At 36.1% G+C, this 26,582-nt stretch overlaps 3 protein-coding genes across 3 annotated transcripts; 2 read left to right on the top strand and 1 right to left on the bottom strand.

Moving 5' to 3' along the window:
• Positions 1-2,730: 2,730 nt before the first annotated feature.
• On the top strand, positions 2,731-10,357 carry LOC130955278 (beta-adaptin-like protein A). The gene is made up of 11 exons (XM_057882109.1): positions 2,731-2,995; positions 3,536-4,052; positions 5,286-5,410; positions 5,652-5,850; positions 6,433-6,661; positions 6,817-6,983; positions 7,152-7,361; positions 8,208-8,318; positions 8,427-8,603; positions 9,151-9,606; positions 9,760-10,357. Exons 1-11 carry the CDS (start codon positions 2,940-2,942, stop codon positions 10,048-10,050), a joined length of 2,538 nt encoding a protein of 845 aa, XP_057738092.1. The 5' UTR covers positions 2,731-2,939; the 3' UTR covers positions 10,051-10,357.
• A 6,049-nt stretch (positions 10,358-16,406) lies between these two features.
• On the top strand, positions 16,407-21,340 carry LOC130955842 (proline-rich receptor-like protein kinase PERK15). The gene is made up of 8 exons (XM_057882821.1): positions 16,407-17,624; positions 18,306-18,695; positions 18,859-18,945; positions 19,211-19,281; positions 19,519-19,607; positions 19,811-19,955; positions 20,311-20,472; positions 20,891-21,340. Exons 1-8 carry the CDS (start codon positions 16,712-16,714, stop codon positions 21,125-21,127), a joined length of 2,094 nt encoding a protein of 697 aa, XP_057738804.1. The 5' UTR covers positions 16,407-16,711; the 3' UTR covers positions 21,128-21,340.
• Positions 21,341-21,501: 161 nt separating this feature from the next.
• On the bottom strand, positions 21,502-24,440 carry LOC130955843 (uncharacterized). Its single transcript, XM_057882822.1, has 3 exons — positions 23,973-24,440; positions 23,367-23,461; positions 21,502-22,381 (listed from the first exon to the last, which is right to left on the bottom strand). Exons 1-3 carry the CDS (start codon positions 24,132-24,134, stop codon positions 21,994-21,996), a joined length of 645 nt encoding a protein of 214 aa, XP_057738805.1. The 5' UTR covers positions 24,135-24,440; the 3' UTR covers positions 21,502-21,993.
• Between the last annotated feature and the right edge of the window lie 2,142 nt (positions 24,441-26,582).

Raw genomic sequence — 26,582 nt, 5'->3', positions numbered from 1 at the left:
TCATTGTCGTAATTGAAAGTCTAAACACAATAAAATCCACACCAGAGGTATCCAAACAGCAAACACATTAAAAATCAAACATATTAAACGCTAAAAAATTCAAACATATTAAACACCAAACACATTAAATTCTAAACACATTAAAAAGTAAAAATAAAAATACAATAGAAATAATCCTTCAAAGTCTTCACTCCATAATCCTTCATTCCATCAACCAAACATGTTTAAGAGAGGAGTTGTGACTAGGGGTGAAAAACGGGCCTAAATCCGTCGAGCCGGCCCGTGTAAATCGCTAAAAAATGCGGGTTGGGCTAAAAAATTAGGACCACCAAATAGCAAAAGTCCGCCTAACCCGCACCGCTTAAACCGCTGACTTTGGCGGGCGGGGCGGGCTTCCCCGCCGAGCTTAGTATTTTTTTGGCAAAGGTTTTTTTAATAATTTTTTTTGCCAAAACTCAACTTTCCTCAACTCAACTTACAAGAGAATGAAGATGAAAATTGAGTGTTTTGGATTATGTTTATTTTGTTTTAAAGACAATATTTATAATTATGTTTTGGATTATGTTTATTTTGCTTTTTGGGAACAATATTTATAATTATGTTTTGAATGAAAATTTGGTTTATAATTATGTTTATTAGATATTTATAATTATAAAAACTTTAATGTTTGTGAATATAAAAATTATAATTTGTTTATACTTTTAGAAATTATAATAGTTAAAAGTAAAAAAACAGAAGAGATTTTTTTATGCTTATATATATATATATATTATTTAATAGTTAAAAGTAAAAAAAAAAAAAAAAAAGATATTTGGCGGACTTAGCCCGCCGTCCTACCAGCCCGCCATTAGGCAGGGAGGGACGGAGCGGGCTTTCCCACTTGCTACCCCTAGTTGTGACCTTCAAAAAATCACCATATAATTAACCAATGTCAATATATGAAATTGATTAATTGAAAGTAATTCAAGAAACAAATAATTAGTAAAAAATGTTAACCTCAAATTATTGTAAACAACATTAACTCCAATGATTTGATTAGATATTGTTAAAGTTAAAGGCTCTATATTAACAATAATTAAATTATGATTAGAGACTCAACAATAGCAACAATTACATAATAATTTAAAGAAATATAATTTAAAAATAATTACCTAATTCAAGTTTTTTTGTCTTTAAATTCTTTCTTTAAATCATGCATCTTCTCTTAAGTCCTCAACCAATTTTGTGAGCAAATTAGAAACTCAACAGTAAAAAGATTTAAAGAGCTTCTAAATTGGTCAAGCACACGACCACTAGTACTAAACACTACTTGGTGTCCTACTGGGTTTACGTTTTACCTCTTTTGGAGGCTTACCAGTAGTTCCAGCAACTTCGATCTGTGTTTGTCTATCAGATTCTGATGAAGGATTTGAGGCAGACAATTGTGGGAGAACTGGACTTTGCGATGTTTCACCAAAAATACCATCGTCAATGGCAGTGGGAGTGGCTGCACTTGGAAAGGAAGTGCTTCCAACAATAGTGTCACTGACAGGGTTAGTTTTTCCATTTTTAAAGCTGCTGAACACATAATAGAACCATCAACTACACAGAATTTTTATACATTTTAGTATTTCATAAGAACTCATAAATAAACGGTAAAAATTGAGCAAAAAAATTATCAACAAAAACTAGGAATTCAAAACTTCAACAAAAAAATAAACGGATAGTAAAAATTGAACAAAAAATATCAACAAGAACTAAAAATTTAGAATTTCAACAAAAAATTTAAACAAATAAAAAAATTAAACAAAAAATTTATCAACAAGAATAAAAATTGAACAGAGAGTAAAACAATTAACAAATAACATAAACAAAAAATTAACGCTTACCTAATCGGAGAAAAATACCACCACAGACAGAAGTGATGGCGTTGTTGACGAGTAGACGATGCCACAGACATTGACGCACCCTGGACGAAGCACGTTGCTGGAAAGGACGACGCTGACAGAAGACGAAGATGCTACCGAAAAAGATGATGCTGACGGAGAAGATGACGCTGCCGCTATCGAAAAAGACAATGTTGAAGGTCATGGAGACGATATTGCTGACAGAGACGATGCTGACAGAGACAACACCGACAGAGAAGAAGCTGCCGTGAGAAAGCTGTCGCCGATTTGGTTGGATAAGTAATAGTGAGGTGGAGAAGAAGCTCTGCTAGAGTTCATACTATGGGTGATTGTCGTTGCAATGTGTTTAGGTTAGAGTTACTGGGTTAAAATTAGTAAAAAGCATTTATATATTTTAAATTTATATTTTTTTTAATTTAATTAATAAAGGTTCGGATCTACAGGTTAATTTGGGTTTTGCACTTTCAGAATCATTACTCGGATCAATTATCAAAGAGTGTTATTGATTCAATTTGGATTGTATTCAATTACCTGTTGGTTTCAGAACCCAATTTAATTGGTTAAGTTAGTTTAGGTTTCACACTTTCAAAATTATTACCCGAATCAATTACCAGAGAGTGTTATTGATTCGGTTTGGGTTGTATCCAATTACCTGTTAGTTTCAAAACCAATTTAATTGGTTGGTTCGAGTTCGAACAGGTAATCGGGTACTTGGTCTTCGTGGCCCCTAAAGTTAAGGGCAATCAGGAGTTGCCACCTCAGCTCCTCATACGTCGAAAGTTAATCGGGCATATGTAGCAAATATTCATCTTTGGGTGTTCTTTTTTTTATTGGGAGAAATGTTTTTGGTGATTTTGGAAGTTACGAGTGAGTAGTCGATTTTGGACAGATTTACAAACTCAATACCAATCATCACTGCAACTCCAAATCCAATTCACTCTCAGATCTTTCTTTCTCCGAACAAACAAAACAAGCTTCCGATCTCATCGATACTCACCGTCACCGTCACCGTTACCGTCGTTGCTGCACCGGTCAACTTCCTCGTCAGTGACCATGGCTCCGCCGCCGGCTCACCCTCAGCGATCTCCCTCTCCCTCCCAACCTTCCGGGTCATTACTCACTTCGCCATCTTTCTCATTTTTGAATTTTTACTTTTTTTTTTCCGCTTACAATTTCAATTTGGACTCATCCATTGATGCTAGTGCATAGCAATTACCGCACTTTTTTTATGCACTCACGCGAAATTTCGTATGCTTTTTGTCCTATTTGCCGTTGATTATTTGAACGCTGCGTCAGTTATCGCCAACTTCTTAGATCCAATGTCGTTGATTTTTGTCCTATTTGCCGCACAATTATGGATTTGACAACTCATAATTTATTGTTGTGCATTTTGTTGAAATCCTCTGTAAGGAGTCACAGGACACAGTATAGTTTCTTGCTGATTCATCAACGGTGTTATCATTTTCGGTTTTAGAAACTTCGTTTTTGTTTGAAGAAATTCGGGAACGGAGCTATGTTAACTTCATTCAATTGGTGCATTAGTCTATTCTGCTTGTTTTTTTTTTTTAACTTTTTTATTATGATTATTATTTTTACGTGCTATTCAATATTTACTCGATTCTTCATTTGCCTTGTCCTGACTTAAGCAGGAAGAGTGAGGTTACTGATCTAAGATCACAACTCCGGCAACTTGCTGGGAGCCGAGCTCCTGGTGCCGATGATGCAAAGAGGGATCTCTTCAAGAAGGTGATATCCAACATGACCATAGGTATTGACGTCTCCTCTCTGTTCGGCGAGATGGTGATGTGCTCGGCTACTTCGGATATTGTTCTAAAAAAGATGTGCTATTTGTATGTTGGGAACTATGCAAAGGTCAATCCTGATCTAGCTCTTTTGACAATTAATTTTCTGCAAAGAGATTGTAAGGATGATGACCCGATGATTCGGGGACTAGCATTGAGGAGTTTGTGTTCGCTTCGGGTGGCAAACTTGGTGGAATATTTGGTTGGGCCATTAGGGTCTGGATTGAAGGATAATAATAGTTATGTAAGGACTGTGGCAGTTATTGGGGTTGTGAAATTGTATCATATATCAGCTTCCACCTGTTTGGATGCAGATTTTCCAGCAACATTGAAGCATTTGATGCTTAATGATCCAGATACTCAGGTTAGAATTCCATTTTCTCTGGTAATTTCTTCCTCAAGATATGAAAAATGATAACAATGCTTTCAACTTTGTAAAATGTTAAGAGTCTTCTTTGAACCAACTGTGAAGATAATCTTTCATCTTCTCAGTCCAGTGATTAATTGGTTGCAAACTAATGGACCTTAAGAAATAGTATGCTTGATTAGGTATTGGTTTCTAGATTGGTGAAAAAGTATTCACTTTCTAATTTCTATGTTGTCTAGATTCTCTAAAGCGTCACCGACTCTGTCTTTTGGACATTTACAAGTGGACATATTATGTCGAATTTCTTTTCTGATCAGAGAATTCTAATATGATATTGATTACAGTTTGATTATGCTACCTGTCTTAATAATTAATATGGGAATCAGTTCCGTTGGAGGTTGACCATTGTTTTAAAATCTTTGCCAGTTACAACTTCAGAAGATTTATGTAGTTGTGGGGACGCTGGGAGTAAAAGCAATAAATAAATACAATATAATATTTATTCCATTTTTCCTTAGTGTGAGGTGAACTGTAATAAGATAATGGGGCAAATATGTATATAATTATATTATTATATTATATAATACTAAAATAATTTTAAAAATGTTAGTGTGAGCATGACCCCTCATACCCTTAGATCCGTCCCTGATCATTAGTCGACCAACAGGTAAGTTTATTCAAATGAGTGTGTTCACTATCCTTGAGCGATCACACTTCAAATGGGCTGATTCCTTTACATATTTTTAATAGGGTTTTTGTTTAAGAAATTTAATATTCATATTTACTGGAGAGGCATGCATATGCATAGTAATACCACATATTGAAAATTTATTCATTTGGTGAAAAGGCACTTGTTATCTGTTACTCCCCCATTGTATCATTCTTAATAATATTATGAGTAAAAATTAAAATACACCCCTCATTACAGCCCCATCCCCTCTGTAAAAAACATACACTCCCCTCCCTTCTATTTCTAATTGTCCTTTGAATATCCGTACAAACTCTGTCTTAACTTGTCAAACTGAAACTTATTACACATTAAGCTTAATATATACTTTGTCTGACTATATTCTCTGTCTTAATATTCTTTTTATTGCTTTTCATTTGTTATATGCTTTTAGTCAGAACAATAGCAGTGTTCTCTTTTAGTGTTTGAGTGTTTCCAAGAATTGAAACGGATATAGTCACCAAATGAATAGTGCTTTACAGATATGTTGTCATGTATATTAGGTAGTCGCGAATTGTTTGTCTGCTCTACAAGAGATTTGGACCTTAGAGTCAACCTCATCAGAGGAAGCAGCCAAGGAAAGAGAAACTCTGGTTAGCAAGCCAGTTATATATTACCTCCTGAATCGGTAATTAATCCTTTCACAAATTAGTTTTTTTTTTTTAAACTCTCTTTGTATTTTCAATTCGTCTTATAAAAGATGCAATGTATATCTATTTTTGTAAAAAGGTTTCTCTCATTTGCCTTTCGTTTTGGGAGCTACCATTCATCAGCAAAAACCTGTTTAACTGAGGTTCCTGTAATATTTTTCAAGATAATCATTTTAGAACAACAGCTAATGTGTTCCTATCTTTTCTCTCCACATGCAGCATTAAGGAGTTTAGTGAATGGGCACAATGTCTTGTGCTTGAATTGGTAGCCAAGTATATCCCGTCAGATAACTCTGAAATATTTGATATCATGAATCTCCTTGAAGACAGACTCCAGCATGCAAATGGTGCTGTTGTGTTAGCAACCAGTAAAGTTTTTCTGCACTTGACTTTGTCAATGGCTGATGTCCATCAGCAGGTACATAGTGATTTTTCCCCTCGTCCTGTACATGGACTGCTCAATTGAATCCCTGTTTTGCATTATCATGCATATGGTGAGTTAGCAATATGTTAAATTCTCTGGTCAGGGGGTTGCTTGTTCCATGTCTGTTGATGACTTTAACTACTAACTCACTGAATCATACACATGGGACATGTATTTGTCTTTTTGGTTTATCTGTAAGATGAATCTCATGGTATTCATACATGGATATATGATTGGTTTTGAGTCTTTTGATCTTAAAATGCAAGTGAACTTGGCAATGTGTAAGATGCTTTGGTTTGACCTAGCTTAGCTCAGCTAGTAATGAATCTTTGCTGTTGAATGAATATGCTTGAACTTAAAGTAATTAGTTAATTGAGCAGATCTTGATAACTTAGATGTTTGTCTGTAACTCTGTGTTAGCTCAAAGAGTAAGTAAATTATTTCTCATTCTTTGGGTTATGTTTCCTTTTCAAGTCTTTTGACTTAATCTTGAATCTATCTCGTCAGCTATGGTGACTTCTCTGAAGCTTTTTTCTTTTTTTTTTTTTTTTTTGTTTGCAAATTCTTGTTGTTTAGGTTTATGAGCGTATCAAAGCCCCTCTCTTAACTCAAGTTAGCGCAGGAAGTCCAGAACAATCCTATGCAGTTTTAAGCCACCTGCATCTGTTGGTCATGCGTGCACCTTATATATTTTCTTCAGACTACAAGCACTTCTATTGCCAGTATAATGAGCCATCGTATGTCAAAAAGTTGAAGCTTGAAATGCTCACTGCAGTTGCAAATGAAAGTAACACCTATGACATTGGTAAGTAACTCATTCTAATTTGATAGGGATAGAGGCCTGTGTGAGTGAGATATTGATGTAGAATGGTTGCCATTTTTCTTGATCTTTCCCTCCCCCTCCTTTTTCTGCCTTTCGTATAGTATGACTAATTATGAACTTCTTGGAGACCATTTCAGTGACGGAATTATGCGAATATGCTGCAAATGTTGACATTCCAATTGCAAGGGAATCAATTCGGGCTGTGGGGAAGATAGCTTTGCAACAATATGATGTTAATGCTATTGTTGATAGGCTTCTACAGTTTCTTGAGATGGAAAAAGACTATGTTACTTGTGAAGCTCTGGTAAACATAACTAGTCTGCCTGCTAGATACCCTTGAATTTGTGCTTAATAATATATTGTGCTGATTCCTATTATTTATGCAAACAAATGTGCTAATAAGACACCTTCACCAACATAGTTATGGTAGGAAGGATAGACTAATACAAAGCTTGAAAGTTCATCTATGCAGGTGCTTGTGAAAGATCTGCTAAGAAAATATCCACAATGGAGTCAAGACTGTATTGCTGTTGTTGGGAATATCAGTAGCAAAAATATTCAAGAGCCTAAGGCTAAGGCAGCTCTTATATGGATGTTGGGCGAATATTCTCAGGACATGACTGATGCTCCATATGTATTGGAGAGTTTGGTTGAAAATTGGGACGAGGAACATTCTGCCGAGGTAGTATTCATGACTTTTGTGGTGTCATCATCTGGTTTCCTTGTTTGAGATATTTATATCATACTCTAATTTATATTATATCCAACAACATCAGCAGTTTAGCGTTGATTATGGTTTCAATATTAAGTAGGTTTAACTTGTCATATCCTAACAGTGTTACATGCCACAGTCGCTAGCATTGTTCCTTTGACATTTGTAAATCGTAGGCTTCAGTCATGTCCTCCAGCTCCAGTAGAAAGTAGAAACAGAATAATAGAATTCATTACATAGATCTTACTAACCTATTGGAGCAAGAGATTGATAGAAACAGGTTTGTTTGTTCCTTTTAAGCTAGTTTAGCAGGTTTAGGAGCAGTAGGGCTAGGCCTAGCTGCTGCCTATAAATACTAGGGGTGGGTTAGTTTTTCGTCAGTTAGAAAATTCTGTTCAGTTTGTTAGTTCAAGAGAGGGAAATTCTCTCCAGAATTAGTTAGATCCAACAGTGTATTTCAATAAGGGATTGTGATTTACAATCCCTAGTTCATCAATAAAATCCCCTAATTCTGCTAGTCCCTATCAGAGTCATTGGCCAACCTGTGCACTCCCTTGATCATACCATGAGTACCCATGCCTGCCTTGAATCATTGTTTGATTTAGGCCTGGATTTGATCCTAACTTAATTGTTGTAAAACTGAAGTGCTCTCCCTCCCTGTGGGTTGCATTTTAATTTTGAAAACAGATATATATATTTGAGGGAAGAGATGATATTTAGTGGTACTTTTTTATGCATTAATTCTGAAGCTTTTTTTATTTGGTATCAGTTTGTCTTTTTTTTCATCTGTTGAAGAACTGCTTTCTCACGATGCAGGTTCGCTTACATCTTCTTACTGCAGTTATGAAGTGTTTCTTTAAGAGAGCTCCTGAAACTCAGAAAGCATTAGGGGCAGCTTTAGCTGCAGGTCTTGCTGATTTTCATCAGGTTTGAATTATTGTTACTACTTACTAAGTTGAATTGTAAAGATAATGAATTTTTCTAATATTTGCTTGCACTACAATTGTATGTTACATGAGCTTTTGTTGATTGCAGGACGTTCACGATAGGGCCTTATTTTACTACAGGCTCCTGCATTACAAGGTATCAGTAGCAGAGAGTGTGGTGAACCCCACCAAGCAAGCAGTTTCAGTGTTTGCTGATTCTCAGAGCAGTGAAATCAAAGATCGCATATTTGATGAATTCAACAGCTTATCTGTTATATATCAAAAGGTAAATACTAGGGAACTTAAGTTTGGATAAAATTTATTTACTTGAAGCCGATCAATATTTTTTAAAAACAAATTTGGAAGAGGTGGAAAATGCCAAAAGTGCTTCTTCCTTACTAAGTGTAATTATTTTCACTATTTCATGTTGAGTCTTGTCTCGACTGTTGAATCCCTTGAGATATTCCAGATAATAAGGTTGCAAGTTATTTTTCTAGGAAATGGATATTGTCACTGCTATTTTGATAATGCCACTCCTCTTTTCTACAAATTCATGCAAACATACAATACAAAAAATTCATGTGTGGAGTGGCATTATCATTTCCCATTTTTCTATTCTAATTGTAATGTATTTTTAGTAATTTAATGTATAAAACCTCATTCCCCTTAACTTGAGCCTCCATTGCACACTGATACCTTGCTTTTTATTATTGTTGTGTGAAAGATTTTCCCTTAACGGGATCCTTCTCTCCGTCTATTTTCTTTTAATGCTCTCTCTTATATGTGTACTTTTGTATTAAAATATTTCTAACTAACAATTGAAATTCTTGCAGCCTTCGTATATGTTCACTGACAAAGAACACCGAGGGACATTTGAGTTTTCAGATGAACTTGCAAACCTATCAATTAATGCAGAAGCTGGAGATTCTGCTGTTCCAGCTCAGAGAGTGGAGGCAAATGACAATGATCTGCTTCTCAGTATCACGGAAAAAGAGGAAGGTAGAGATGCTGCTAGCAATGGTTCTGCTTATAGTGCTCCTTCCTACGATGGTGCATCTGCTACTTCTGCAGCTTCACAATCGCTTGCAGATTTGGCATTTTCGAGTACCAGCGGAAGTGGCCAAGCTCCGGCATCTAGCTTCGCAATTGATGATCTCCTTGGTTTAGATTTTTCGGTTGGGGCTGCAGCCACACCTTCACCTCCTCCGTTGAGTCTCAACCCAAAAGCTGTACTGGATCCAGGCACATTTCAGCAGAAATGGCGTCAACTACCACTATCCTTATCTGAAGTATGCTTTGATATTATAATATGTTTCAAATATTTTAATATGCCCCCTGCCTTTTCTATTCTTTGCCATTGGTGCCTCCTTATGGCCCAAAAAATTGTCGAACATATATATGTTCATTTGTCATATGCTTGTATGTAACGTAATCTGTTGCAGGATTTTTCCCTGAGTCCTCAAGGAGTTGCAGCTTTGGCAACTTCCAATGCACTTCTCCGGCACATGCAAAGCCATTCAATACACTGCATCGCATCCGGTGGACAGTCTCCTAACTTCAAGTTCTTTTTCTTTGCTCAAAAAGCGGAGTCAGCATCAATATATCTGGTTGAGTTATTGATCAACTCATCATCTGCCAAATCTCAGATTAAAATAAAAGCTGATGACCAAAGTACTTCTCAGGCATTCTCAACTTTATTCCAATCAGCATTGTCCAAATTCGGCACTGCTTGAAATTTAATCATTCTGATCTGTGGATTATGTAGTCATGAAATTTTGGAATCCTTGGTTGAATTTATAAAACAGTGGAGATAGATATTGGCTCCACATGCCCTCTACCAGAAATAAGAGGGGAGCAAATAGAAAAATCCCTGATCAATGTATAACAGAAAATGCATAAGGATTTCAGTGGCTAAATATTTTTGTAGTTCTTTTCATCCGATTGAACGTGAAGATCCGTTAGCAGATTTTCAGTTGTATAAAATCTGAGTCTGGGTTGTAACTTTGTAGAGGCTTTATCTTGATTCTGAGTTTTATTCAAGCATTCCTCGTGTTCTATGGCATTGGATTGATGTGTTTAAATTTTGTTATACAACCCCTTGAAATTCTGAATCATTCATTTTTTCATGCCCTGTAGTGGAATTGTAGTGGCTTAGTTGATAAATAGCATCTTTTTTCAAACTGTCATGGTACATGTTGGAATTAGAGTAATATTCCAAATAAGTTCTAAGAAATTTTTAATGGGACACTAGGAAATTAATAATACTAGATTGCCACACATAATACACTATGTACATTAAGTTTATGAGAAAAAATTATTTAGAATCTGTACCAGAAACTAGAAATCATAGTAACACTTAGGTCATTTAAAGATGATGGGACCCACTTCTTCATCCAATTGATTAGAACAATATCACCCTACTATTGCAAAAATTTCGATTGCTCAGAGTTTAGGATTTGAAGCAATATGACCCTCTTATTCGTTCATAGAGTAAGTATTTAAGTATCTTGGCAAAACTCCTTTTATTTATTTATTATCGTTAGAATTGTGAGCAACCACCATTGAGTTTTTTAAGAAAAACATTGTCACTCCTATTTTAATAATATTACTTATTTTTTATGCAAATTCATACAAACATACATAGCATTATCAAATAGGAGTGGCAAGATTATTATCTGAGTTTTAATACGAATTTAACCAACAAATTTTAAAAATATAATAATAGAAGATTTTTAATGTATTTAATATATCCAATGCATTAAAAACGTAAAAAAAAAAATTTGTAATAACTTTTATAAAATATTTTTTTTATGATATACTTAACTTATATTCTTAAGACACAAGTTAACAAAACTTTTTAAATAATATTACTTATTTTGAGCATCATGTTCTATTTTTATTGTTGACACACGTGACGTCCTTGGAGAACATAAGTAAGGTCATACTCGCCCCCGGTGTGTCCAAGACAGCAAGACTTAACCAGCTCGAATAAGGTTAAGCCACCATCTTTATTCTGTGTGTATATTTTGTCTATTATGTTGTAACATTCTTCACCCAACAACTACAGCTTTCTTTCTTTCTTTTTATTCGGCTTTGGTTACTGGTTGGTTAGTTATGCTTGTGATACTCTTTTATCATGTAGCTACATGTGTATAGACAGCGACAATGATTAATTAATGTGCTCCCTCTCTCAATTTGCCAGCACTCAAAGTGTGAAGATTATGCATCTTATGAGGCTACCACATTCCCAATGAATGCCACTTATGTTCCATCATTGCTCCCGTGCGTTCCTTTTACTTCTTTAACAGAAATTATATAGTTTACCTTCTATCTTTAAAATAGTATGAAATCATTTATTTATATTATTTATTATTTCATAGTTAGATTTTATTTAGTAGGATCATTATATTTTAAAATAATTAGCTTGTCCTAATTATAAACATAAGAACTAAGAAGTATTACCTATAATTTTTTTTTATAGTTTTAGAATTCACTTATGTTCCAGGGAGAAAAGTGAGAACAGACAACCAAAAAAAAAAAAAAAAAACAAAGCTTAAACTAAATAAAGCAAGAACAAACATATAACAACATAAGACAGAACCTAATGACCTAGGCTAATGTATGAATGTCAAAAATTTCAAAGGCACTAAGATGTCTAGGACCGCCAACAGACCCTAGAAAACAAACCTTCAACTATTATTAATCCCAATCAAACAATTTCATTCATAATTATTGTGTCTATAATTACACCATTAGTTGGTCAGGAATTAAATGTCGCTTACATATGCCTCAAATGATTTTTTTTCTTGCAAAAAAGCCTACAGTTGCGCTTTAGAAGTGATGTCAAAGAAGAAATAAGTATTATGAACTTACGATTTATGGTGATTTGATTCTTTTTTACGTTTTTTACTTGTGTTGAATGTGATAGTTAATTTCTAATGCGAGTAAAATTTGATTAAAATGCTAATAAATTGATGATGATTACTTGAGTAGAATTTTATTTGGATTTTTTTTTCAAAGAAGTAGAATAAAAAGAGGGTAAAAAGATGTGGTGATGACAGTGGTAATCACAATAATAATAAAATCGAAAAAAAAAGAAAATAATATAAAAAAGAAAAAATAAGAAATTGAAAAGGACATTCATAGAATTTATTAATGGTGTTAACTCAAAGTTAACGTATTATTAGTTTTATCAAACAGATAATATATTTTGTAGATATTAGATTAATTTCAATTTATTATGATTAATTTTGTCCGTATTTAAATATTTGATGATAAAAAATAACTATTTTCTCCTTAAATAATCTAAACACTTTACTATTTATTAGCCTATCTTCATCATCTCACGTTTTTGCTTACACTTAAAGATTTCAACATGTTTAGAATAATTACACTAACTTTTCTTATCATGAGATGGTATTAGACATTATACATTTTGCTTCTCTATTTCCTCGAAATTGTGATTATATAATATTTGCTACTTATATTTTACAAAATGTGATACTTGTATCTTCTCGATCAAAATAACTATATATAAACAATAAATAAAAGACTATCATATGTAATTTACCTTTCTGTTATATAGTAGACGATATAGTCAAATCTATTATATTAGTATCAAATATAGGCGATATAGTCAAATCTATTATATTAGTATCAAATATAGGCAACATATTATTTATCTTAGAGGTAATGACTAAATCAGTACTCGAAAGATTCAAACGCTGATATTTTGGTATTTCACTATTGTTATTGACAAAATAGTCCTTAAAATATTCTAAAATTTGACAAGCGTACCCACGAGTTCGCCGGAGCACATCTCCGATAAGTACAGTGCTAACATGACCACTACATTTTAATTTCCTTCCTAACACAGTGTCTCACACTCTTAACTCACTCTCAACCTTCTCAGTCTTACAGAGCCAATATCATCGACACCACACTGTTGCCATCTCGTCGTCGCGTCTTCTATGTTCGCCAGTGTCATCTATCTCCTTCGTGGCATTGCGTAGTCTGTGCGCTTTCACCGTTGTCGTCTTCAATGCTACTAGCCCCCAGTCGCTGCCATGCCTCCTCTGTCTGGGTTCCATCTTGACTCCATCGTGTCGTGCCCCCTTTGTGTCTGGTATTCTTCTTCTATTCTTGCTTTGGTGGTGTTGTATTAAGTTTTATTTTATTTTATTTTGATTGTTATATATGAATTTGTTTGTTTTTTCTGAGTTTTATTGTTATTAATTTTTTTGAATGATAATTTAACCTAAAAAATTGGGACAATTCATGATTTAGGCCAACTCTGTTGATGTTCAGGTTGTTGTTGCTGTGAAGAGTGGTGTTGAGGGAGGAAGAGGGGAGTGTGCATTGGGGAAGGGGGAGTGGTGGAGATTATTGTTGCTGTTGATATTAAGGCTATTGTTACTGCAAGTGGTGGGATTGAGGGAGGGAGGGGTACGTAGTGTGCGTTAGAGAGGGAGAGTGGTGGAGGTTGTTGTTGCTGTTGATGTTAAAGTTGTTGTTGCTGTGAATGGTGGTGTTGAGGGAGAAAGGGAAAGTGTACGTTGGGGAGGGGGTTGTGATACGGCGGGGACTACGATGGGAGAGAAGTGTGCGTTGAGGATGGAGGCTGCGACATAGAGGGAGAGGGAAAGGGAGGGAGTGTGCGTTGGGGAGGGACTTTGGGGGTGGTTTGCCAAGTCATCAAAACACGGTGGCCACATCAGCATTGTGCTTGCCAGAAATTTGCTCCGGCGAGCTCGAGGACACGTTTGTCAAATTTTAAATTCTTTCAAGGACCATTTTGTCAATAACAATAGTGAGGTACCAAAATATTAGCGTTTGAATCTTTCAAGTACTGATTTGGTCATTACCTCTTTATCTTATATTGAGACGTATAAAATACAACTTCATACGAGATGAATAATATTTATACTCTAACCTAACGCAATGGTCAGATCTAATTAAGTAAAAAAGGTCTAATCTAAAGGGTTAGTTTTTATTGATCCACTCGATCTCTCCAAAAAGATCGGATTCGACATAAATTGACAGATGACACTTATTCAAATAAGTAACTGTCTCTTTAAATTTCTCACTCACTTCTAGAAGAGTGATCTTAACAACACTAAGATAAAGAGACAGTTATCCATCATCAGAAGTAGAATTACTTCAACTGTGGTTATTGGTCCATCACTTATAAATATACTGATGCACTCAAGTAAACCTAAGTTTCAATACATTCATCAAAATCTGTTTAACCCCTTACTGACTTAGGCATCGAAGTGTTTTTGCAGGTATCACCCCCCATTCCTCAAAGCATATAACTCGGACGGAAGCTCCCAGACAGTAGCAACTTGAAAACCATCATCCTTCAATGTTTGGACCTCTCATTCAAACCCAATCATCCGGTTCTAGATAAGTTCCAGAACAAATAATATAAGACATAATGTATATATTTGAATAAAAAAAAATCTTTGCGTATAATTATTGGATTTTAAAAGATGAAACATAAGGTAAGAAAATAATTATTATATATTTGTGTATATTTATATATTATTTTATATATTTTTTTAATAAAATAATTAATCATATAATAGTTAATCTTTTATAAATACCAAAAAGTAAATCATTATTGTATTTTTATGCTTTTATTTATATAATGGACAATAAATACAAATTTAATTTGGTTATATTATTTGTAAATTTAATTATATTATAAATATAAGGGATAAGTACTTTTTTCGTCCCCAAGGTCTGGGGTCGAAATCAAAATCGTCCCTAACCTTTTTTTCTTATTAAAATCATCCCCAAAGTTCAAAAACGTTTTAAAATCATCCTTTTTCAAATTTTTGGACCAAAATACCCTTATCTTCATCATTCTCCTCTTCACCACCACCACACCACCTCCACCACCATAACCACCACCACCACCACTACCACCACCACCACAACAACAACAACAACAGACACAAACACCACTCCCTCACCACCACCCCCTCACCCCCTCACCTCATCCCCACCCTCACCGTAACCCCCCTCACCCCCACCCCTCACTGCCTCCCCCTCAACCACCCCCTCACCCCCACCCTCAACCACTCCCTCACCCCCACCCTCACCGTAACCCCCCCTCACTGCCTCCCCCCTCAACCACCCCCACCCTCACCGTAACCCCCCCCTCACCCCCACCCCCTCACTGCCTCCCCCCTCAACCACCCCCACCCTCACCGTAACCCACCCTCACCCCTCACTGCCTTCCCCTCAACCACCCCCTCACCCCTCATCAACAACAACAAATTTCATAAATTCAGAAATTCAGAAATTTCATCAACAGATTACAGAAGAAGAAGAAAAAGAATAAGAAGAAACAGAAGGCAGAAAGCAAAAGTAGAAAAGCAGGGGCGGCGGGTTGGGCTGGACGCAGAGGCGGCCGCGGCGGGGGGCTGGACGCAGAGGCGGCGGCGGCGGCGGCGGGGGCTGGACGCAGGGGCGGCGGGGGCTGAGGGAGAGGGACGAAGAAATGGGTGTGGGGAAGGGGAGGGAGCCAGACGAAGAAATGGGTGTTTGGGGGGGGGGGTTTATTTTTTTTTTAAATATTATATTTAATTTTTTTTAATAATTAAGGGTAATTTGGTCCAAAAAAATAGAAAAGGACGATTTTTTAACGTTTTGTAACGTTGAGGATGATTTTAATAAAAAAAAAGTTCGGGGACGATTTTGATTTTGACCCCAGATCTTGGGGACGAAAAAAGTACTTATCCCTAAATATAAATATATAAACATTTTTTATTCTGATACATATATTGATTATACGAGTAGTTCACTAATAGCAGACTGATTATACTTTTAGTATTATGTTAGTTGTATTTTTATTCACCGATTTGAAAGTGGTCTCTCCTAGTCTCCTTAGAGACTAAAAAAGTCCATGCTAGTATTTATTTTATATAAAATATTCTTCTTTTCGAAAAGGTTAACAAACTACCACATGCATGTCTTTGTCTCATCTAGTAACACCTAAACCCACTACGAAAATATTTATAAATTTATCCATCACCATATAATCTATCATAACTAGCAAAGCTAGCTAGTTGTATAGCCTCTCACATGCAATGGAATTGCACCACCAAGAAAAGCACCTCCTATTCGTATAGTTAGTTGGACTGCACTTCACTTCTTCACTTCACTCCCTAATCAAATTGCATTCCACCCCCTCACACTTTTCACTTTTTCAACTGCAAATCCCTCTTTGGAACACATAGCATTACTTGCTTTCCTTCAAGACCATGCATTTTCAGTTCTTAAACTTTACTACTTAGGACTTCTTCTTTCTTTTCTTCTTTTTCTTTTTCTTTCTTTTTCTTTTCTTTTCTTTTCTTTAAAGAAATTTAAAATAGAAAAATAAATAAAATGTTTTCAGTTGCACCTTTGACTCCGGCAAGTTCACCGGCAATGGCTCCGCCGTCTCCGCCGCTTATTGACATTACTCCTCCCCCATCGCCATTGCTGTTCCAACCTACAGCAGCGCCACCACAATTTCCTTCTCCTCCATCACCGCCGTTAGTGCTTCCAATGCCTACAGCACCACCACTTACCTCGCCGCCGATCACTTCTCCGCCGGAGGTGGTGTCTATGCCTACAAACTCCCCGCCTCCGGTTACTCAAGTCCCGCCGGCGATTTCCTCATCGCCGCCTCTGCCGGAAATTCCAATCGTCGCTGCTTCACCGTCGACTCCGATTACATCGAACGAGAATCCAATTCCAGCAACGCCGTCTCCTCCGAATACGGCGTTGCCGGCGGCAGCATCTCCTCCAGTTCCGGCGACGCCGCTTCCTTCGTCTCCGCCATCTCTGATTCCGCCGTCGGTTACTTTTCCGTCAAATTCGTTACCAGCATTGCCGCTGCGTCACCGGAAAGTTTCGCCGGCGCTTCCAGTTCCAACAGCCACTTCACCACCACCACAGAGATTTTGGCCTCTGGCACCGGAAGCAGCAGCAACCTCTCCGCTGCTGCCACAGCCACCGGCGACCGTTTACCCTTTCACGGAACCTACATTGCCATCAACTCCAGAGGCAACGCCGGCGCAGCCACCGTCGAGTCGAAGCTTGCCGCTTGCAGTGGACGTTGATAAACACTCAGGGTTCGAAGTGCCAAGTGGATTCATAATTGAAGGAATTGTAATTGGTGGTATCGTTATTGGGTTTGTTGTAGCACTTATGTTACTTTTGTTCAGGAATAGAAAGAAAAAGCAGCAGCAGCAGCAGCAGAAGAATCTGCATACACATCAATCTGAGGAATCATCACCTTGTGTTGGAGCTAAGAGTAAAAGTCAAATCTTATTCTTCAGCCTTAACTATATTAATTGATGATAAGTTTATGCATTAATCTAAACTTCTTAGAAACTTTATGAGAATTGGTTGGTCCATATAGAAGTAGAATTGACTCTCAATTAAACTGAGAATTGTACCTACAATTACGGAGTTGTATTTTGAAAGAAAATTATTTTTCCTGCTAAACCTACTCATAATCATCTCAGTTTCTCAACAAAGAAAGTATCTAGTAGTTTATATGTTTTTAAGATATTGAATACATCTTGTTTAGGAATTAGGAGGATAATAATTAGGAAAGATGTTTAAGAGGGTATATCACTACTCACTTTAAAATGATTGCTCGCAATACAGATCATTAGATAGATTAGAATCTTAAGAAATTACCTTATCTTAGTTAAAGCTTACTTGCAATGTAAGTAGATTGATTGAACTATACATACACTTTAGGAGTTGAATCCTGGAGTTGCAAAATTTAGGATCTAAATTTCTTTATTAATTTCTTCTGCTTATGTTTTCATAATCCATGAATCCATAACCAATGATAGAATCAGAGTTAGAAATCTGACGAAGGATTGATCATCCAATGTAACTCGTCTCATATTACAATATGCATTTTATTTTTAGTTAGATTTGTGCGCAGTTATTGGGATGTTTGCGTACTAAATTATGTCAGAGTCAGAATCAGGTTCTCATGTCATCAAAGTGCTGCCAAATCCATCAAAGCTAACAGAGGGAGGTGGAGATTTCGGCCCTGTGAATGGCATTTTCACATATGATGAGCTAGTAGCAGCCACTAAGAGTTTCTCTGAAGCCAACCTTCTTGGGGAAGGTGGATTTGGTTATGTATATAAAGGAATTCTTCCAAGTGGAAAGGAAATTGCAGTTAAACAGTTGAAATCAGGAAGCCAGCAAGGAGAGCGAGAATTTCAGGCCGAGGTTGAGACCATTAGCCGAGTGCATCACAAGCATCTTGTTGAGTTGGTTGGATACTGCGTTACCATGTCTGAAAGAATGCTTGTTTATGAATTTGTTCCAAATAACACATTGGAATTCCATTTACATGGTAAGCCTACCATTTATGGCAATCTTGCTCTTAGTTTTTTTCTACAGTGGTTGGTGATCTTTTATGACTTGCATGTTCTGTACCCTTTCTTGCATCATAAGCAAGTACTTTGCGGTTCCATTTACCAGTTGCATGGTCCTGAAGATGATACACTGTATTGCAGGGGAAGGGAAGCCCGTTGTACGGTGGGAGAAGAGAATTAAGATTGCCCTGGGATCTGCAAAAGGGCTTGCATATCTACATGAAGATTGTGAGAATTCTTATTCACCCTTAAACTTGAAGCAGAATAAATACTTTGAAGTTAAAATTTTAGCATTCCTAAACTTTAATATAATGCTTGCAAATCTCACTATAGTGTTGTGATGAGTTAAAAAAAAATTATAGAAATCCCATTTCTCACATGAATTGATTGGAGTTGTACATCTCATATAAGCATATACTAACATATTATGCCTTTCAAAACTAGATCAGTAGTCTGTTCTAATTAAAAGCATCATGTGTTCGTGCTTCTGCAGGTAATCCAGCAATCATTCACCGTGATATTAAAGCATCTAACATCCTTCTGGACTTCAATTTTGAAGCAAAGGTAAGGGTTATGTTATTCACTTAAATGTTAAGTAACAACTGTGAAACACCCTTCAGAATGCTTATAAGTTAACTGAACATGCCCTTTTCCTTTTTATTTTTTTCATTCACCAAACATCATCTTATTAATAAAACTTGACTAGAACAGATTTTTCCAATGTGGCTATGTTAATAGGCAATGTTTGAAGATATGTTTCTCAATTTCTTTAGAATGATAATGAGCTTGACTTTATGTCAGGTTTCTGACTTTGGCCTAGCAAAGATCTTCCCCAACAACGCTGATGGTTGCATCACTCACCTCACCACCCGAGTCGTGGGAACCTTTGGGTATGGTCACTTTTCAACTTGCCACACATAACTGCAAGAATTGATTTGGGTCTCCATTGTTTTCTTGATTAGAGTAGGATGCAGGCTGCCCCAGATGCTGGGAATCCATATGATACTATGATGATGTTTGTTAAAGTTATCTAATGGATACGACGAGAACAGTTTTAGCCTCGAACATCAGAATTTTATCTTCATAATTGCAGGTATCTGGCTCCAGAATATGCATCAAGTGGTAAACTAACAGATAAATCAGATGTATATTCCTATGGAGTGATGCTTTTAGAACTCTTAACTGGACGTCCAGCAATCAGTACAGAAGGATCAAGAAACGTGAGCTTGGTTGATTGGGTGAGTTCATCAATTCGAAGATTGCGGTCACGTACAAATAGGAGCATACATGCAAACCCACATGTTTGAAAATCTAGCTTTTAAAATTTATTTATGGATCAAATTTTGGTATCTCTGTATGTTGACTGTGGATAACAACTTAGATAATTTTTTGCCAGCTTATATATTGCACTTTAGAAATGCTAACTTGCATATGCCTTAGATGCTTGGTCTAGTTGGTGATTCTTCAAAGCAAAAGTGAATTTAAGGGACATTTTTTTTGGTTTTTCTTTGTTCCACATAAGCTCCTTTGCGAATGAACCTTCCTGAGTTTTAAATTGGGTTTGCAATATGTTTTTATCTATTGGCACTGCAGGCTAGGCCCTTGCTTGCGCAAGTGCTAGAAGATGGTGATGTCAGTGATCTTGTTGATCCAAGGTTGCAGAATAATTATAAAGCTGATGAGATGACTAGAATGATTACCTGCGCAGCCGCCTGCGTGCGCCATTCAGCCAGCCTTCGACCCCGTATGAGCCAAGTAATAATCTATTCATGGTTTTCCATTTCCATCAGCATACATAAAGGGGAAAAAACATAAAAGACGGGAGCTAATTAGAACTTTAACTGTTGGGGCTATTGCTAGATCATGAGGGTAACTACAATTAGAACAATGATCTTTGTTACATTAAAACTAACATAAAAAGGCGTCGACATCATAGAAAGACATAAAAATTTGGTCCATTAATCCTGCTTCAGTTCATCAAATACTTCATGCCATTCTCACTCTGTATAGAATCCACCTTCTTGTGATCTTGTCTACTTCTAATTACAACATCCCTCTTGGGATAGAATTATCATCATGGAAAAGCGAAATGCTTCATTGTGAGGAAAATTAAATAGATCTTCACAAGGAGTGCATGTATCTAACCACAAAGTTTTCACAAATTGTATAACAGATTGCAGGTGCCTTAGAAGGATTGGTTTCTCTGTCGGATCTTGTAGGCGACATTACGCCGGGGCATACCAGAATATACAGTTGGCCAGAGAGTTCAACTTATGATGCCTGTCAATACCAACAGGACTTGAGAGACTTCAATTTGGGATTATCATCTCAACAGTGCAGCTCAAGTGTGCATAGTGAAATGACTAGTGCTTATGGTCTTTGCCTATCTGACTCAAGTAGTGAAGGTTAACAACCAAGTCAAAAACTGTGATAATACTTCAGAGATGGGGCATTGACAGCATTGTGTTGTGTTGTAAAAGAAGAAACAAACTCATTTTATGTTCATTATGTAAAGAATGGTGTTTCCTAGAGTAGAAGACGAATTCTTAATGTTTCAAATTTTTTTTTATCAACTCTATCACAATATTGCTTAGCTTACTGAATTAGAGATTTTCAAAGCTTGATATTAACTGAATTAAACTAAACTCCAAGATTAGTCCCTATCAAAACTAACGCCACACAAATTTGTCTCTTTAAAAAAGAAATGTTTGTCTGTATTTGGCCAAACTAATTTAACTATTATCAATTATAATTCTTTTTTTTTTTCTATACATTGTCTTACAATGTGTGCAAAGTTCACAAGTTGAATCTTTCTCCCAGTAATCAATTCGTCCAAATGCAGAAATTAAGATCAATCTGGGGAGTTTTGTCTTTAAAATTTGATTTAGTGGGCTTGGCAGAATGATGTAGATTGGCACCACAAGATCAGGTACGAAAATTTTATTTTCTAATCTGTAAAAAATTAAATAAAATAATCAAATCAACATGCTTTGAAGTTTGAACTTCGAAATATTATTGAATGCTAACTAGTAACATGTGTATGATAGCTTCTCTTGTTCCTTGTATTATTTTTATTCAATAGAACTTGATATTGCACATGTTTGATTGAGCAAAGTGTCAATTTGTATTCAAGATGAAAATCATATCTTGTAAATCAATAGGCTTTTATAAACTAGTACAATCTGAGATGAACATTTAACAAATTGACAAGGCCGGGAATGAAGACATGAGTGAGAAATTGAGAAGCACTAAATTAAGACTTGATGCTTCTCTGTGTTACTTGAGAGGTAGAAAAGATTTCACCCATTTTTTCCATTGAGCATCCTGTTGTTGCTCAATCCAAGACAAGAAACAGCTATCCAGCAAGCAGAAGAGGTTGACATATAGGAGCTGATACCTTACGGGTACATACCGAAAATTTGCGACCTGAACAATGGGCCATATCCCTCCTTCTAAGATAAAGGCGGGAAGAAAATCTCTCTTCACATCTTCTTTGATTTGAGGAATACTCTTTCCGGTAGAAAGGCCCATGTAAGTGAAAAATGCGAGTAAATCCAATGGCCCGAAAAGGAACCCGTCAATGGCAACTTTAGAGGCAACGAAGCGGAAGGAATCTGGTTTGAGCATGAGTCTCAATCTTATATATCTATCCAAGCCTTCATACCTACAACAATCAACATCAACGGAGAAAAAGAAGAATTAACAAGCTGATATTCGCCATGCCCAACACCACTACACCCTTCCCGCTACTTGTACATACTATTTTAGATGTATTATCAACAACTTCAGTTATATAAATGTGGAACACAATGTTTACTGCAAAAAGACGTATGTGATTCATGAAGCTCATATGTCGATTAGACATTTCTGGAGCAGCAAGCCACACCTATTTAAATTGCGATCATCACATGCCTTTTACTAAAAGAAATTCAACACTTATACTGAACTTGTAGACCTATGTGAACTACAATTGCCAAATCTGCCAAAATAATAGTAGTGAAGAACCGTATGAGTAAGATAAGATAAGTAAATTTGGGACATTGGATATACTTCTATCACTCATATAAAGGCACAAGCAAACATACAACAGCAGTTAAGATAGAAAGTTTCAGCCCCGTGTAACTGATGAGAAGCCCGTACTGCACCATCCCTGTGATCAGGCATTTTGTGCTACAGAAGCGGAAAGGGATCCCTTATTCAGAGCCCAAATAGAAGCTTTAGGCCCTGAGCAGATGAAAAGTTCACAACGCTAATCCTTCAATTTTATCTTAAATGTATGGTTGGAATCTGTTTGATAAGAGTCCGAACACCTAGCCTATAAAAATACTAGTTTGCAGCTTTGAAATAAAACTCAGTAACCTGTTCCACAATTGGCATTTACCTATGATAGGTCAGAGTGAATAACTAGCCATGATCATTTTGCAGTGTGGTTAAAAACCATCTGATGTGCATTAATCTAATTCTTTTAGTGAGATCACGGAATTAATTTACAAAAATTAAAAACCAAGGAAGCAAATGCGGATAAATCAACTAGAAAACTTAACAAGCAAATGCAGATTCAGGATCTCAAAGTCAGACAAGAAACCATCACAATAAAATACTGTCAATATGCAAGCACACAACATAATTGACAAAGTAATGCTATTTACCAGTAATGGCCAACTGGGCCAACAAAGCTTAACCCAAACAAGCTGGTTGTAGCCACCCGCTTCCAGTTGATCTTGAATTCTTCGTCATCGTCATCCTACAAGATAATGCCATTAACCAAAAGAGACAATGTGAAGTTTTACGAGTACTAATACAAAATCGCCAATTCACCATTAATTAACAATCTCTCACATTCACTACTGTCATAAAAAGAAAGGTCAAAGTAAGAACAAATGCTTAATTTGATAGAGAAGCTTTAATAATAATAATAATAATATAAAAAATTCTAATCTTTTCAACAAAGATAGCAATATCAGACTCCAAAAAACCAAATTCCATCTAAGCCAAAAGGCAAGAACCATGGCATTGGTGAAGGGGCAAAAGAACAAGTTACAAGGCTCATTGCAATCTTGTCAGCCACAGCCACAGTGATTCTATCTTCTTTTTCTTTTCTTTTCTTTTTTATGCACTATTAACATGTGAGCCACAAATCCAAACAGCATACAACTACCAATACACACAAAATAAGTAATAAAAGAAGTGAAAATCCACCATTATAGCAAATATGAAATGACATTATGTCTCACTAAATTAAAACAGTGTTTTACCTGAATTTGATGAGTGTGGGCAGTGTTAGGTGTAGAATAACTATGAGTGACAGCTTGTGCAGCAATGTCACCAACACCCCATATGATTCCTGAACTGATTACCTGTGTCTTAACAGGGTGAACAGCCAAGCAATTTTGGTACCATTTCCACAACCTAAGCATAATCACAACTCACAACTCACAAAATTATCACAATCTTAAACCCTAAAATTTTCACTAATTTAAATTCATCCCCTTTCTGAAGACCCCCCAGCACTGAGTAAAAATGGGATGTGGTTCTTTAAACGATACTTAAAGAATAATTTAAAAAAAATGTTTTTTTTTCTTTAAATAAATTCAGTTCATTTTGTAGGAACTTCGTTCGAAGACAAAGAAGAAGAGAAGAAAAAGGGATAAACTTTGGAAAGAATCGGGGCCGGGGGGGTTGAATTGGTGAGATTCTGCTATTTTTTTGGTTTTGATAATGGAGTCTCAGATGCAACGACGAAAGAGGGGACAAGGGTAAAACTGTCTTTCCGTGATTTATCAAATATGGGCTGGGCTATGACATGGGTCATTATTGGACCTAAAGGCCTAGTTTAGCTAGTATCATTTGGATTAGATGATTATATGGTTATATGGCACAAATCAAATTGAGACTTTCGGGCGAATTTTTAATGGTTGTTTTAGAAAGAGCATATTTGACCCAAAAAAAAAAAGAGAACATCCTTTGATTATGGGTGAATGTCAAGATAAGATTCCATATTTTCAAAAATTAAGTTATAAATTATTTATGATTTATTTTATTTATTTAAGATATTATTTTTATAGATTTTTATAGTAGTTGAGTTTTTTTATTATTGATTTAAAATTTTAGTGGCTGAAAAATAATGTGAATTTTATATGTTTTAATTTAAATAAATAGATTTTGAATTTTATTTTATAATTTAAAAAAAATTAATATGATTACTTCTAATTATTGAATTAGAGTAATTATTTAAAAATAATTTATAAATATATGAATAAATAATATTTTTTAAAGACAATTTTGTTAAATTAAAATTGATTTTTAATTACTTTATTATCCATAATTTTATTAAAATTACTAAACTACCTAAAACCCTAATTTACCAACACACAACTCAAATTCTAACACAAAATTCACTAGCCGTCACCCCCCATTTTTTAGCACACACACTAATGGGAAAGAGAGGAAAGAGTAGAGGAAGAGAGAAAGAGAATTGCAAAGAGAGGGAAGGAAACCTCACCGTCGTGCCCAGCTCACCACCATGGAGCTGTTGCCGCCATCATCATGGGTCGTCGCTTGTCGCCGCTGCTAGGTTCTCCGTCAGCGCTACTGCGACAAGAAGAGGAAGGGAGAGCTCGTGAGAGTTGTCGCCGTTGAAGTCACAAGAAGACACTGCCAAGCTTGCCTTTGCGTCGCCATCGATGAAGAAGATGCCATCGCATCGCCATCGGGAGGCCATAACAAAGAGAGATGCGTCCGAGAGAGAGAACAAGCGCGAGAGAGGAGACATGGAAGAAAGATTGCTGCCGTTCTGCCTCGCCATCGTCGAGCTGTTATAACTCGTCGCCTAGTTGCATTTGTTGCCGCCGATGGGTGAGTTCCCCGCTGGAGCTGGACACCAGGAAGAGAGAAGGCGATGGTAGGGAGGAGTGATGTCACTGCGGTGGTCGTTGTTGCGGATGGAGCTTGTCGTTAAGCTACCTTCGGCTGCTGGAATTGCTCCGCCGCCATTCTAGTCACCGGGTGTGGCGCGGGTGTCGCTGGAATCACCGCCAGAGCTGCCACTGCATCGTTCTTGGTTCCTTTCTTTGTACGGATTGAGCTACGGTTCTTACGTATGCTGTGGCTACTGTGGGAATGGTTGGTATTGATGTCGCTACTGCGAGATAAGAATAGAAATGGAGTTTGTCGAGTAGTTAAGTCGCAAACAAAGTAGGGGCATTTTCTTTAAGCTTATTTTCCCCCCAAAAAATTGTTATAAATCAATACAAATAATATATTTTTGGTGATTATGTGGGTCTTATAGATTGAATCGAGTTATTTTGGATAAATGATTGATTTATTGATTGATTAAATTGGTTTCTGAATTGTGATATAATGATTATTGAGCGTTTGAATCCGTATTGATAATTGAGGTTGAACTATTGTGATTTAGTGGATTGGTTATTCAAATTCTGGGTTTTCGTTGATTTCTTTGAGTTGAGTTGGAGTTGTTGAGATAATGAATTATTGGAAATAATTTGAATAATCTAAAGGTGTTTAGTTTGGTTGTTGGGACCCTTGAAGGGCAGCAAAGTTCGAATTTTAGAAGAGATATTGTCGAAATTTTTATAAAACTCTGAGACTTTGTTTGAAGCGTTATTTAAAAGAAAATTTGATTTAAGAATCATATTAATTGATTTCGATTTATTATGAAAAAAGTCATATTTTCAGTTCGATTTATTGAGAAAAGAATTATGTTTTGAGTTTTATTTATTAAGAAAAGAATTTTGTTTTAAGTTTGATTTATTAAAAAAAGAGTTATGATTTGAGTTTGAATTATTACAAAAAGGGTTTTGTTTAGAGTTTTATTTATTAAGAAAAGAATTATGATTTGAGTTCAA

This window comes from Arachis stenosperma, chromosome 10 (genome assembly GCF_014773155.1).
Source record: "Arachis stenosperma cultivar V10309 chromosome 10, arast.V10309.gnm1.PFL2, whole genome shotgun sequence".
Classification (NCBI taxonomy): domain Eukaryota; kingdom Viridiplantae; phylum Streptophyta; class Magnoliopsida; order Fabales; family Fabaceae; genus Arachis; species Arachis stenosperma.
This window is presented reverse-complemented; position numbering and strand designations above follow the sequence as displayed.